The 14,467-nt window shown below is 42.9% G+C and overlaps 1 protein-coding gene across 1 annotated transcript in view; it reads left to right on the top strand.

Annotated features, from left to right (window-relative positions):
* SH3BP5 (SH3 domain binding protein 5) overlaps window positions 1-14,467 on the top strand; it is a 35,639-nt gene that overhangs the window by 13,734 nt on the left and 7,438 nt on the right. The window contains exon 4 of the mRNA XM_015854066.2: window positions 10,617-10,781. Coding sequence (XP_015709552.2) covers window positions 10,617-10,781 — 165 coding nt within the window. The remainder of the gene's footprint in view (window positions 1-10,616; window positions 10,782-14,467) is intronic.

Below are 14,467 nucleotides of genomic sequence, written 5' to 3'. Positions count from 1 at the left end.
GTAGCACTGCACTATTGCTGCTCTGTGCAGCACTACTAATGGACCTCCAGTTCTGGTCTCTCCCTGTTTGAGATGAGCAAACACAAAGAGAAAGTGGTGTGTGTACAGAAGTGCCTTTTTCATCAAAGAGAACAGTGCTGTTAACACAGAGCCAGTAACTGTAAGGGCTTCTAAGAGCATTTCCAGCTGTATTGCTGCTGTTGTAGCCAGCAGAAGGTACTCTTCGAATCTTCTTTGGCCAGTTGCAGTATTCTGTCCTAAGCTGATAGAATAGAACCATAGCATGGTTTGGGTAGAAGGGACTGTGAAGACCACCTAGTCCCAAACCCCTTGCCATGGGCAGGAACTTCTTCCAGTAGACCAGGTTACCCAAAGTCCCATCCAACCTGATCTTGAAGACCTGTAGGGGATTGCTATGGCTGGGATACTGTGGAGGAGGAGACTCAGAACTTGCTGTATGGGTAATCAAGGATCTCAGCATGGTAAGTAAGTGGTAAGGAGAAAAAAAAAAATCTTACATGAGCTCTGTAAAAAGAAAGATGTTGAGGGATGAAGCGTGGAGGCTGAGAGTTATACTCAATGATCCAAGAAGCTTTTATGTATCCTTTTCCTGTTCCCTGTGGACCTGCTCTAAACCTGAACCCCCCTTTTTCCCACATACACTTTCTTCTTCTTTTTTTTTATGAAACACGTCATGAAATCAGCCCTCCTATGAAACATGTAGTTCCCGTTGCTTTGATCCCTAGGGTGTTTTCACAGTATATTCATCTTTTCATAGGCATGTGGCTGGCTGTGGGACTGGGTGCCCATCTGAAGAGGAAATAAGCCAAGCAAAAGGCTCATACATCAGTCATTTTATTACTGTTGTTATTGTTGGGGGAGAGGAGTCATTTCCCGGACTTGAACCATAGAACCCACTGAATTACGAAAACTTTATTACTAAAGCAGGATGCACTTTAGGTTAAGCAAAGAAAATGTTTTGCCACACTCCAGATTTGTGGGAGTGCTCTGTGCACTCATGCTGTGTTTTCACAATTGTTATTGACACCCTGTGAGTTATTACCTGGTATTTGGGTATGCTTGGATCAGTGTTTCACTGCTGCTGGATGACACTATGCTTGGTGTGTCCACCTGAAGGCCATAAACCTCCAAACTGCATTCATAGCTCTGTTGCATTTTCGTTCAGGCCAAAATTGTGAATATGCCTAGGAAGAAGGGAAATGAGACCTGAGGGATTTAACCTGGGTCAGCCAGTTGGAGTTTGCCCAGCTGACGTATCAGTGATACTATTTGTTTAGTTTAAGTCCTCAATCTTAGGGTTGTGTTCTGGTTGAGCAGTGTGGCATTCAGGAGTCTCATACAGTGCCTTCCAACAACTAAAGTGGCAGATGCTGCCTGGTGGGTTTTGGAAGGTTATTCCAAAGATGAGATCTGCAAAGGAGAGCTCCCAAAAGCATTTACCTTCCCATCCTGCTAAAGTGGGACAGTAGGTCAGAATGACAGGCAGGTTTCTGCCATTTCAGTCCCAGACAGCTGCAAATCTACCTCATGTTTGGGAATGTGAGCAGCTGCTGCTTCATGTTAACTAAAAAAAAACTTCCATATATCCTTACCTGATTCATATTTAGTGCTCTGTTACCTATATTTCCTTCAGGCTAGATAGCATTTGCAGGTGGTTTTACTGCAAATGCCATGTTCTTGTTGTCTTTGGGATGTGGGGACTAATTTTTAGCCACTCTATTGATGAAATGCCTGTACTGATAAGTTCTGTGCACACAGTATGTTCTCTCTGTAAGCTAGAGCTCCTGCATCTGTCTGTCCTTCCTGTGCCTCGTTGAAGAGGTTGTTCTGGGTTGATACTATACATCCTGCATCTTTGTTTTATTTAAGCATGCTCTTCTGTTGATGGATAAATATTTGTATTAGCTGCTGATGCAAAAACCATGGTTGGTTTCATCATTATTAGATGTGCCTTGGAGGACTGTAAATTAAAGATCATTTTCTCTTCAGTGCTTCCTTCCAGAAGTAAAAGAAAATGCTGTTCTTCCATCAGAGTGTTTTGATGAGTTTCTCCATAGACAAAATGAAACAAATTCTTTGTATTTGTGTCTTCTGTTCCATTTTCTCTAAAGCATCCAGGAGTCGTCTTCTGGATGGCAGTGGTACAAAGCCAGCTGGCTGTTCAACCTCCAGTAGTTGCCAACGATACAGTGAGATAAATATTTTCCTGCTCTTCAAGAATAGCTTTTCTTGCACTTTTCCTGTTGTGAAATGTAAGCCTTGTGTACATAAGTCTGGAGTAATGGAATACTGGGGAGGGTAAGTTGATGGAGAAGTGTCTTCTTTGAAGTAACAGGGAGGTAGTTTTGTTTCTGTGTCAGATACCTGCTGTTAATTTAAAGGAAAGACGCCCCTGCTTTGTTTTCTCTCCCCTTCTTCCCTGTCAGTCTCCTATGGCCATTATTGATGGCTGTTTCAAGCCACAGACACGCTCATCTGTTAAAAATAGTAGCCGGCATTTGAGATGGATAATGTGAGGTCAGGTTGTTATCCTTCATACCAGTTTTGCATGTTGACTGTTGACTTGCAGGCAGCACAAGTATTGTAGCTTTGGGAAGTTGTTCAATTGCCCCAATCTTTATTACATACAGTGGCTTAAATAGGTAGAGTTCATTATGAAATCATAAATGCTTATGCTAGGAGTTGCTGCCAGAACAAATCAAATATGGTTATTGGTTACAGTCTTCTGGATGTGTTTCATTAGGACTTGTAGTAAACCAGTATGAGTTTGAAAAATACTGTCTCTAGAGCCTAGTGGCTCTGTATTTTCCCAGTTTAAGTAAGAAACATCTCTTTTAATTGCAGCCAACTTGTAGTCCTTATGTTAGTAGACAAATGTCACTGGAAGGTTTGGAAGTAATATCTATCTTCTTCAGCTGTGTCTGCTTCTCGTGCTTGTTTTTCAGTTAGAGAAGGTGCTGAGGGTTTGTTCTTACAAGAGGATTTTAGCACGGTGAAGGGGAATTGAAATCCTGTCCCTGCTGCTCCTTAGATTTCTTCCTTTTAAGGAATGGTCTTAGCCTTTTATATATCCAGGTCACCATTCAGAACTTTTCTCCTAAAGCCAAGCAGGCCTGTTGTTCATATGTACTGTGGCGATGTATTTAATTATATTAGGAGAAATTTTGAAGGGTCAGTGGATGAATTATCTTTAATGGGACCCTTAGGGATATTCCATGAACCTCTCAGGAGTTCTCTAAGCACCTTGTACTCTGCTGAAGATGTCCATGGTCAGTCTGGACCTTTCAGTATCATCCCTGTTATGGAGGCTGGGATGTTGCTGGGCTGCTTAATGCTTCCTAAGGCTGGAGGGGGGGGGAACAACAAGACCAGAGCAGCCCCTTGCCCCAGTGAAACTTCTGTCTGTTTGTCTTTTCCTTGCTTATACTGGGAGCTGTGCATGCACAAGGTGTGCTACTACAAGCAGGCTGCCAGTCTTTTGCCAACTCTCTGGAAACCTCTACAAACATTTACTTCTTTGGTGGCAATTAGGTGAGACAACGATCCAGTGTTTCTCCTTTGTATATCTCCTGTATCTGCTGAGCATGGATTAGCTTGGATGACTGGCAAAATCCATGAAGGCAGGCTGTGTAAATCTAGCAGTGTGCATTGGTGGGAGTTTATTCCTTGCTTCTATATTTAATTTCAGCAAAGAAGGCTGCTGCCAGGTGCAGATGAGCATGCAGAGTGACTGTCTGTAAACTCTGGGCTCACTGAGTCATTGCCTAAGCCCCTGGTGTAGGTGAATGTTGAGAGAAGGGCTGCTGTATTTTGATTTTTTTTCCCCCTTCTCTTAATAGAGTGATTTACATTGGAGATAAAAACCTGGACACGTTCTATGATCCCATCTTCCAGAAGGCAGCAGCTTTAAATTTTGCACAGCTAACAAGCAGATGGTGATATGTGCCCAAGAAAACTGTGTCTGGATGGTATTGGCATGAACAGTTTGGCTTATTCTGCTGCCATAGACTCGTTAACTAGGTTAAGCAACTCCAGGCAGGCCAAGTTCTTGAAACAAGCTCTTGAAAAAGGCTTGATATTGCATGCTTAGATATTTCCTTTTTTCTTTCCTTCCATAGTTCCAAAGGGAGGGAGGATTTTGTCTTTGAGACCAACTGTGTGTATGCTGCTAACAGAACTGCTAATAAGTGAGTGGCTGGTTGTGTCCTGAGCCTCTAATTTCATGGAATATGGCTTGTGACTGTCTTAGGGGTGCCAAATATATCAGCTAACTTTAGCACAGAGTTAGGTATCTCAGATCATGCTTTATAGGTCTACTCTGATTTCCCGGGCCTTTTAATAGTTTAAAGGTTTACCAGGAAAACAACTAGAACTGGAAGTCAGGTCAGTTCTGTAGCTTAAGCTGTTGGAAGAAGAGGAGTGGATGCGTAAGTGGGACCAGAAAGCCCAGCACAAGAACAAGATACCTGATTGACAGCAGAGACTAAGTGACATCTGGTCATCGTATTCCACAGGCATTTCATTAGTTGTGCAGCAGGGAGAAAATGGGTTTTGCTACAAAAAGCTTTAGTGAGTCTCATTTCCTCCCTACCCTCAGCACTTGCCTTCCTCCACCCAAATAAAATTCTTCAGATCTACTCTTGAAAAAGCAATTTCTAACCCAGGAAGGTTTTATAGCTTTTTCAGTGAAAAAGCCTGAAGAATACAAGGGTGTTTCAGACTCTTTGAGAGACTGCATTTTCTGTCAGTAATGCAGTCAGATTAATACATAGTTCACAAAATACCTCAGATCTGCCAAAATGAGGTCACTCCAGAGGCTTTTGTAAGTTGTTTATAAGCATCTGTACATAGCTTACAACAAGAAGGGGTTTTGGTCTTTACTAACTCTCAGTTCTGGTTTGGCTCAGAGTTTTTTTTGTGGGGAGAGAGGAATGAGAGTTGTGGTCTTACATAAAGGCCCCCAGCTCCATTGCTATTCCAGTTATTAAAAAAAACAAGATGTGTGGGCTTGAGAATTTAGGAGAACATTCAGCATCAGTGTCAATTTTTGTAGATGTATTCCTTGTGTTGTTGGCTTTCTTTTTTTGTGCATGTGACAAACTGTAGGAAAGAAATTCTAGCATTTGCTAGAAGTGCTGTTGTACAAGACCTCTGGAGGCCATCTGATCCAACCTCCTCCAAGCAGATCTGTCACCATCTCAGGATTACATCAGCCGTGGCTGTGCCAAGTCTTGAAAACCTCCAGAGACTGAGATTTACAACCTCCCTGGATAACCTGACTGAGTGTCATGCTTCCCTTCTTTCTGGTAGAAAAAATTTCACTGTGCAGTCTGAATCTCCAAGCCACAGTTTATGTTGTTCGTATTATACTTCATACTGCCATTGAGAAGTGTTCATTCAACTCTTTCTAACTGCCCTTCAAATTTTAGCTGGCAGCTAATTTGATTGCTTCTTAGTTTAATCTAGCAGGAAAGAGGCCAATCCCATCCCTCATCACTTTTTATAGGAGTATTTTATAGACTCTGACCATTTTGATAGACCTTTGCTGGACTGAACGATGTCTTGATGTTCCTCTTGAACTGAAGGCCCCAAAGCTGGATGTAGCATTCAGTTTTCAACCACACCAAAGCAGAGTAGAGGGAAGTGGTGACCTCTCATGGTCTGGCAGCTCCATCAGCACTTGGTGGCACTTGCTCTGTTGCAGTGAGCACATACACCTTTACCTTGTGGACTTCTGAGTTACTGAGCTCACTGTGGTATCACAGTGTGATATCACAAGGCTATGTTGTGGTAGAGGAGTGATCCTGTTGTCCTTGCGGGAGGTTTGTGCGGAGTATGGCAGCCTCCAGGATTAGGATGATCACCAAGGATGTGCTGCTCTACTTGAAAGCGTGCTCACTGTTATATTTACACACCAGTTCACCAAGGGATATTGTTAAAAGAAGGAGAGTGAGAATGGAAATATCTGAAAATTGCTTCTGAAGAACATGACTGGCAGCCAGTCAGTCATTATCTGTTTTGCACTAAGCAGGTTTTAATGGCGTCAATTAAACTGTTATTTTAAAGAACAGTGAATGGTAGAGGTGTTGATTTCACATTAAGAGCCTCTAAGTGTAAAAGCCTTGGGTCAACATGTGATTTGCCGGTTGTCTTGTTCTGAGCAGCAAATATAAGTTGGATTATAAAGGGAACATAATAATTGTATTAAAAAAAAATAGTATCTTTTTTTGGCTGTGCACAGAAATGCTGAAGTAAAGCAGATGTCAAGACCTTGGCAGCAAGCAGTGAGATAGCTTCTCATTTTGAACAAGGCTGGTGAACCTGTTCTGTAGAGCAGTGAAAGAACTCCTCTTTTCTGAGCACTCCTTCAAACAGGAAATCTGTCAGTCATTTTGGTGGTGCTTTTCTCATGCGTTTACATTTTACTTATGATCCGGTCCTCTGGAGGCTGGTTGATAGCAGTCAGTTCTGTGTAACCACATGGGCAGCAACAGAAACTGCAAAGTTAGATGGAGTGAGTTAGATGGAGTTTTAGCTATCTTTAGCTGAAACAAGAACTGCTGATGAGTGTGGCTCCCTGCTGAGCAGGGCTCTATGCAGAAGAGGTGGGGAATTTCCCATGAGGACACAGCTTCTGACTCCCCAGTGGGAGCTTATTACAGCAATACATTAATAGCTTGTAATTATGAACCCTTTGGGGGTTTTAGTCACAGTGTTGGAAAGCTGAATGGAAGCATGAGCTCCTTTCCTCTGTAGTTTTAAAGGCAAAGGATGGTGGCTGTGACCTCTTCAATCAGACCAAATGACTTGTAGGCTCAAGGCTGAGAGCATGAGAGGAATCAGCTGGTAACGTTGTAGAACAGCTTGTACCTGCTGGAGGGAGTTCTAAATGAAGGCTAATTATTGAGTAATCCTGCAACTGAAGTACTTTTAAGTTGGGTATCCTTTTTCACATCGGCAAACCACAGACCTGTTGATGTTTCTCTAATGACTAATGGATCTTTCTTTACTCTAGCGTTTAGCTTTTTTCTTTGCCAGGCTCTCAATAAGTTGTTTAAAATTAGACTGCTAGACAGGTGAAGCTAAATTATTTGGACCAACTCTTCTGCTTAAGTAAAAAACATTTTGCCTTCCAGCCCAGTGTTTTCAAACTGCCCTTGTTGATGATCATTCAACAAATGCAGCTGAAAGTGTTTGTATCTGGTTTTGTCTGAGCTTTCTATTTACCCAGGCAGTTCTGGGGTGTGCAATAGTGGTGACTAGAACAGACCTGCCTATTTCCATCATTGGCTCTTCAGTGCCCTCAAATCCAGGTACTGGAGATCCCAAACAACTAGAAGTCCAGCTGAACTGTAACCATAGCATCTGGTTTTCTTATCACAAAGAATTTTCTTGCTGCGTAGCCAGTTGTGCTCTAGAGGCTTCATTAAAAGAGCTACCAGTAGCACAGGTTTCCAATAAGTGCCATCTTCCTTGGGGATTTAGAAACTCAGCTCCTGACGTTCAGCTGAGTCTTTGCTGGCTTAGATGTGTTGATCCCTGACCTGGGTATCTGTGCCAACAGAAACATCCAAGTGCTGATGCAGTTACGGTGAGAAAACTGTACTTCCCAATGCCCCTGGGATCTGCTTTTACTGGAGTTTTGAAAGCAGACTTGGTGTGGTTCTGCCTGAGCTGGGAATGGGTCACCCATCTGTTTTCCTGTGTTTGCTGGGAATTCTTAGTGCTGGCAGACCCTCTCCTGCAGTGGGGAAGCCACAGAGCTGAGGCCTGAGCTGGGACTGGGCTCCAGTAGCCTCGCTGCGTGGGAGACATTGGGTCCTGGCTCTCTCCTGGGTGATCTGCTGTGAAAATCAGCCCTATTTTGGCACACTTCTTCCTTGTGTCCTCAGTGCTGTTCTGTTACACTTGGGTCAGGTTATTCCTGGAATCCCGTGTTTTATTTCACTTCTTAACGTCCTACCTCAAACTACTGTAAATTTTCAGAGTATTCAGTTGAGGATATTTTGAGGGCTTAGATTTAGGCTTCTTCTGTGTCCTCTGTTGAAAGCTTTGGTTGAGCCTCATTAGTTGAGCCTCATTCTAAGATCTTCTGTGCTCAGTGGGTACCGTGGTTCAGGTTAGTGGCTAAACAATACATTCTTTAACCTGGTGTTCTCAGAGTTGTTTAAAAACACCATTACATTTTATAAGAAGGAGGCAACTGCTGACTGGAGTGTTGAGATGCCACGTATGGCTGGTTTAGCAAAACTGGGATGACATTAATTGGCGCAAAGCACCATTCTGCTTTAGGATGTGCAGAGCTGCATGGAACTGAAAGCTTAAATGTTCTGTCTCTTAGTGAAAGCTTTAGATAAGGTGGTGAATCAGCAAAGGATGCAACTGGAGGAATTACTTGGCTGTGGAAAACAACAACAACCACTTCAGGAGGAAATGCTGCAAGGACCTCGGTTGGAAGGAAATCCCTCCTCTGACTGTAACAACTTGGATTTCCCTCCACACCTAATAGCTGAGGGACCTCTGACGCATAACTCATATTTTACTGTGGTCGCTGTGGGGCAAAATACCTCTCTGTGTGGTAAGGGGAAGGGCATAAGAAGAGCTTGCTGCTATTTCAGGGCACTGTGAGGAGAAATGGGAAGCTTAATTTCCTTCTGAGACTTGTGTTTAAATTTTGTCTCCGACTCCACCCTGCCATGAGATCAGGGAGGGAAGGAAGGCTTTGTCAATTGCTTTTACAAGTAATTGTGGTGTCTCTCACGTGAAGGTATTTGATGCAATTGGTGTTGAGGATGTGTAGCCTGCTGTTAGCTTGGAGAAGTGTGTTGTTCTACTCGTTTCCCTTTTTGTCACAGGGAATTTGGCTATTTCCCAAGCGACCGCCATTTCTTCACAATGAAACCTCTTTCTTTGTTCATGAATTCATCTTCCTCAAGCTTGTATTCTCCATGCAATAGTCCTTTCCTCTGTTTCAGCCTCAGCTTCTTTCTCTGTGTATCATGGCATATCAAGGTTTAGTCTTTTTGTTCTCTCACTGATATCTGGTCAGAGATGTTTCCCATAGGTATAAACTTGGTAATTCCCACTTGGTTTAAAAAAGTATATAATTGAAATGTAAATGATAACTGTCTTCACCAAGCTCAGCACTCAACTAATTGAATGTGAAGCTTACATTTGAAGGCCTTTACTTCAGTGTAGAACAGAACTAACCCACTGCTTGTAAATGTGTGAAACAAAAACAAACCAGAAACCACCAATGCTGATAACTTGTTTACAGAGATTCTTTGTTTGCATATCATAGAGGCTCCTCTTTCAAACATGTAGGGCGTGATGCTGGTGTTCTGTAAGCTGGTCTGCCACTGGTAAAGCAAATGGGATCCTGGGCTCCATCAGGAGAGGGGTGGTCAGCAGGGATAGGGAGGTGATTGTCCCTCTCTACTCGGCTCTTGTGAGGCCCCATCTGGAGTACTGTGTCCAGGTGTGGAGCCCTCAGTACAAAAAAGATATGGAGATTTTGGAAAGGGTCCATAGGAGGGCCACAAAGATGATCAGGGGGCTGGAGCACCTCCCCTATGAGGACAGGCTGAGGGAGTTGGGCTTGTTCAGTCTGGAGTAGAGAAGGTTGCGGGGTGACCTCATTGCAGCCTTTCAATACCTGAAGGGAACTTAAACCCAGGAGGGGAGTAAACTCTTGGAAAGGGCTGACAATAGCAGGACACGGGGAAATGGTTCTAAGTTAAAAGAGGGAAGATTTAGGTTGGATGTTAGGGGGAAGTTCTTCTCTAGGAGAGTGGTTAGGCCCTGGAACAGGCTGCCCAGGGAGGTTGTGGATGCCCCGTCCTTGGATGTGTTCAAGACCAAGTTGGACAGGGCCCTGGGCAACTTGTTCTTAATGGTGTATGTTTGGTGGCCCTGCCAGGCAGGGGGGTTGGAACTACATGATCCTTGAGGTCCCTTCCAACTCGGGTCATTCTGTGATTCTGTGGTTCAGAGGGAGGTGTCCCTGCCTATAGCATGGGGGTTGGAACTAGATGATCTTAAAGGTCCATTCCAAACCATTCTATGATTCGATGGTTTAATTTTTTGGTCCAGAGTGAGGACCACTCTGGAGAGGAACACTCAGCAAACTAGCTGCCACCTTCTTGGAAAAGCTGTGTATGCTTTACAGCAGTGTGAAACTCCAAAACATTTCCTCAGTGTGATTAATGGTGCACTGATAAAAATCTACCCTGACTGAAGTGAGGGAGTGCCTTTCTCAACACATTCGTGACATGCTACAAGTTTACTGCATTCTTCTTTTTCTTTTGTTTCTCAGTGATTAAGCCTATTGCATCAGTTATTAATCTCTCAGCTGGGTGCTTGTTTGTAGGCCAGCAGCTCTGCAGTTTTGACTGTGAACGTCATGAGGCAGTTCCTTGCAAATTACCTGTTTGGGTGGAACAGGTAATGTCTTAGCAGTATTTACCCCAGTGAGCAAATATGTGTCAGTTCTAAGCAAACAGTTGGGAAACAGTAATGCTGGAGTAGGTGTTTTTAAAGTCTTGGGATTAACGTGGTAGATCCTTTGTCTCTAATCCTTATATTTCCATTTTTAGGCACAGCTGGAAGCCCAGAGAGCGACTCAGGATTTTCAGAGGGCGACTGAAGTGCTGCGTGCCGCAAAGGAGACTATTTCACTTGCTGAGCAGAGGCTTCTGGAGGATGACAAACGTCAGTTTGACTCTGCCTGGCAAGAGATGCTCAACCATGCTACGCAGAGGGTAATAGAAACACCGGGATGCTTTTCCATGTTCAGTTTTCTTCTTTGAGATGTGATGCAAGTTTGTGAAGCACATTTTTTTTTATATCGGTCCAGACATATGACCTGTAGGAAATGAATCTACAGAAAATTATCAAGCCTGAGGTTAAATGATTTGGGCCATGGGCTCCTACTGGCACAAACTATAGCTTTCTATCTGACCTTGCTAGTAGGTAGGGGAGTGGCTCTTGCTTAAAAAAAAGAATAATAATAAAAAATCACCATTAGTTTAATAGGGGTGAACAGCATCCCTGGGAATATCAGCATTTAAAGCCATGCAAAAATAATTGCATTGGGATGGCTTAATTGCATGGGGATGGCTATTCCTAAGTGTATGTGTTGCTGAAGCTGACCATGGAGTACCAGGGATGTGTTCCAATGTAGTGTCTCCTATTTTCAGCACGACGTTAGTTTCAGCAAGGCATTTTTGTCTGGAGTGTATCTGCATGTAGAATTACTAAACGTGTGTTGCATTTTAAGCTTGCACAATTCTGTTATAAATTTACTTTCAAATTTAGAAAGGATCTTACCTTCCTGGTAAGGTCTTTTTAAGTCTACAGAGAAGATGCAGCAACAGTGAAAGGCAGTATTCATTTTTAGCAGCTGTCAAGAATTTTCCTGTCATTTGCCTTCTCTCTTTTTCCTTACCTGTTAAAAATGCAGAAAGGTGTTGTGGTTTTCTTCTCTTTCTTTTTAGCATGAAAGAACCAAAAATCTAAGTTGAAATCCTTTGTTCTGTCAGAGTTCCCCTGATATGTCAGTGAAGCTGAACTTGCTATTCCAAGCGTGGGGAGCGTGTCGTACAATGCTGGCGTTGTCTTGCAGTCTTCAATGCAGTAGCTTTGTTCTGTTGCAGAAGCTTCTTGGTTATAAGAAAACCTCTATTTCAGACTGAATTCTGAAACCAGCTGCCAGATGATGAAACAGAGAACAAAAAGGATGTTGGCTGTGTTGGGGAGAGATGGAAAACCCGGTATAAACTAAAACATGAATAACTAAAAAACGCACAGAAATCCGCTGGGGAGTAGTTGGTGTTACTGTCCCTGTCATTAAGTATTTGCAGATCTGGTAACCTCTGCGTTTCTGAACCCAGCTTTGCAGTGTGTTTGCCAAGACACCAACAGCTGTTGTTTTTTCCTTGGCTGTTATCCCTGTTTCATGTGAGCAAGGTCCAGAAATGCATACGCTATTTTTTTTTTTTTATCCTCAGAGTAGATAGATGAGGAAGAAATAGAAGCTTCTAAGGAGTTGCTTAGAGTTTCTCTAAGGAGTTGCTGAGATGATTGAGAGCAGCCAATCAGCTGGCTCCCTCTAGCAGGCAGGAGGGAAGAAATGCTGGCAATTTTCAGGGTTTAAATGGATTCCTCCTTTCCTTGGATATCCTTAAGGAATTCCTGTGTCCTTCTGCAGCCCTTAATTGTTCTCAGACATCCTGCAGCCAAGACGAGCATGCCTGAGATTTCCAGACTTGGTGACTTAGAGCAGAAGAGGACTTCTCACAATGTTTGGTGGAGCTGATGGTGTTTGCATGTATTGTCACTGAATGCAAGAGATCTCCTTGTCCGAGGAGTGACTGAAACAGTGGCATCTCTGATGGTTGCAGCTGAACAGAACATAGGAGCTTTGTGTTTACTCTGATGTAAAATCTCCTAGGCACAGATTGATTTGTGTAGAGCAGCTGAGGACTTACTGGATAGGCAGTGTGTTACCCTACTCTTTCTGGTACTGAAAATAGTCTGGGTAAACTCAGATCCCAGAAAGCACATATCTTTGCCTTTCCAGGATACTGCATGTTTGGAAAGAAGTACATGGAAGTTTGCCTCCTGATTTTCATTAACCCTTTTAGCAATGTTGAGGATAGAGCCAGAGCCAACAAGGGTAAAGAAAACAACAATAAACAAAAATGTCTTGACTGGAAAAGCCTGGCAGTGGTTTGTTTGGAATACTGTCTGAGTTTCAGTCTTCTTTAAAAGTGGAGTGAATATGTTCTTCATTTCAGTGCATGCAATTAGTGAGGTTCTTAGGGTTCATTGAGGTACACAAACTACCATCAGTCAACCAGCACTCTGTTTCCATGTGGAAAGTCACTCTTGGAGAAGCTTTTTGCAGCCGTTGGGCTGCTCTTTTTTGGATTAGCTTTTTTTTTTTCCTTTATTTTTTTTGCCTATAACTGTAAATTACATCTATTGGACAGAGCATAATCTTGCACTGTGCCTTGTACAGCAATGAATCAAGTGCCAAACAGCATCTCTGGGCCAAATGTCAGAAGTGAGTTACTAATTCATTTGTTTCTATATTGGTAGAAACGAGAGGCAAGAGCGGAGTGTTTTTATTTGCCCTTCCTAGGCAGCAGTAGCAGACTCTATTGAATTAATTCAAAATTTGGAACAAATCCGAGCCCTAAAGCAGCTTGGTAGCTGACAGACAGTGCAGAGAACATAAGGAAAAGGGATAGGCAAGAGGACAAATCAGACACATCTTTATTTGTATAGTCTTGTATGGAAATAAATCCTGGTTGCTTTTCCACTTAACCTAATGGATGCGAATGAAGACTTGAACTGCAAAGTACCTATTAGGAAATGCTGTTTGCAGATCTTGGTTGAAAAGAAATGGAGCTGAGGGCTGCACAGTGTAACTGCCTTTTGATTTCTCCATGGTTTGAAAAGATACTGTCACATTGAAAATAAGCACTACTGATATAACAGGATAATGTCAACAAGCCTTTTGTAGCCACTGAAATAGAGAAATCATCTGTGTAACTGATTAGAAATGCAAGTGTTGCTGAAGATCTTCATTTCCAGGATGGGTCAGAAGCATAACATGTGGGAGATGTGTCTATATGCAGAGCAGACAACCAGCATGAGTAGGTACCGGGAGTACAGGGTGTCAGTCGGTATTTGGATTTTGGGTGTGGGAGTCTTCCCTGTCTGTCGGTACCTGGAGTTGGTGGCACAGGTGGCCAGTGAAAGGAGGGATGAGGGGCAGAGATCTTTGCATTTATAATTCTGTAAAGATCATTCTTGGATATAAATGCATCCAAAAGAAAAGAGCTGACAGAATATTACCTGAAGTTTGAGACTAACTGGAGCAGAAAAGAAGATCCTGCGTGAGATGTTGCTGATTTCTAATTGCCAGAGCAATCTGCAGTCTTTTGTGAGGTATGTTCCATTGAAAAATTCTGGCAGGGAGAAGACATGTTTTGGCTCTTGATCACTAGACGTTTTAAAAAGGAAAGGGTGGGGGGGGAAGCAAGGAGGGAGAAGGCTTGCTCCCTCTTGCTTTAATTTGGCTTGCAAAGCTCCTTTTGCTATTATACCGTGAAGTACCATCTGTTGGTGTAAAATGCGTGGGAGCTTTCATGATGTGGAGAGAAAAGAGACTTCCTGCAGGTAGAACCACTTGGAGAAAAAGGGGGGAAGAAAGCTGTGGAATAAGCAACAGGGATACCCACAACTTTCTCTGTTCTTATCTCTCCATCCTCTCACCATGGAAGTCAAACAGTGTTTACATTCTTCCCTCTACTATCTTTATCCCTCGTGTTATTGATTCTGCCCTTCTGGTTTACTGGTGTTGCGTTATCTGTCTTACCTCTTTTATTTCTTCTTATAGAAGAGTCGCCCATTTAATTTTTTAGAGAAAGAAACAGAT

Source organism: Coturnix japonica, chromosome 2, assembly GCF_054131305.1.
Source record: "Coturnix japonica strain WE chromosome 2, WE-NBRP24, whole genome shotgun sequence".
Lineage (NCBI taxonomy): Eukaryota > Metazoa > Chordata > Aves > Galliformes > Phasianidae > Coturnix > Coturnix japonica.
The sequence above is the reverse complement of the archived record's forward strand: the minus strand, read 5'-3'. Positions and strand labels throughout refer to the sequence as shown.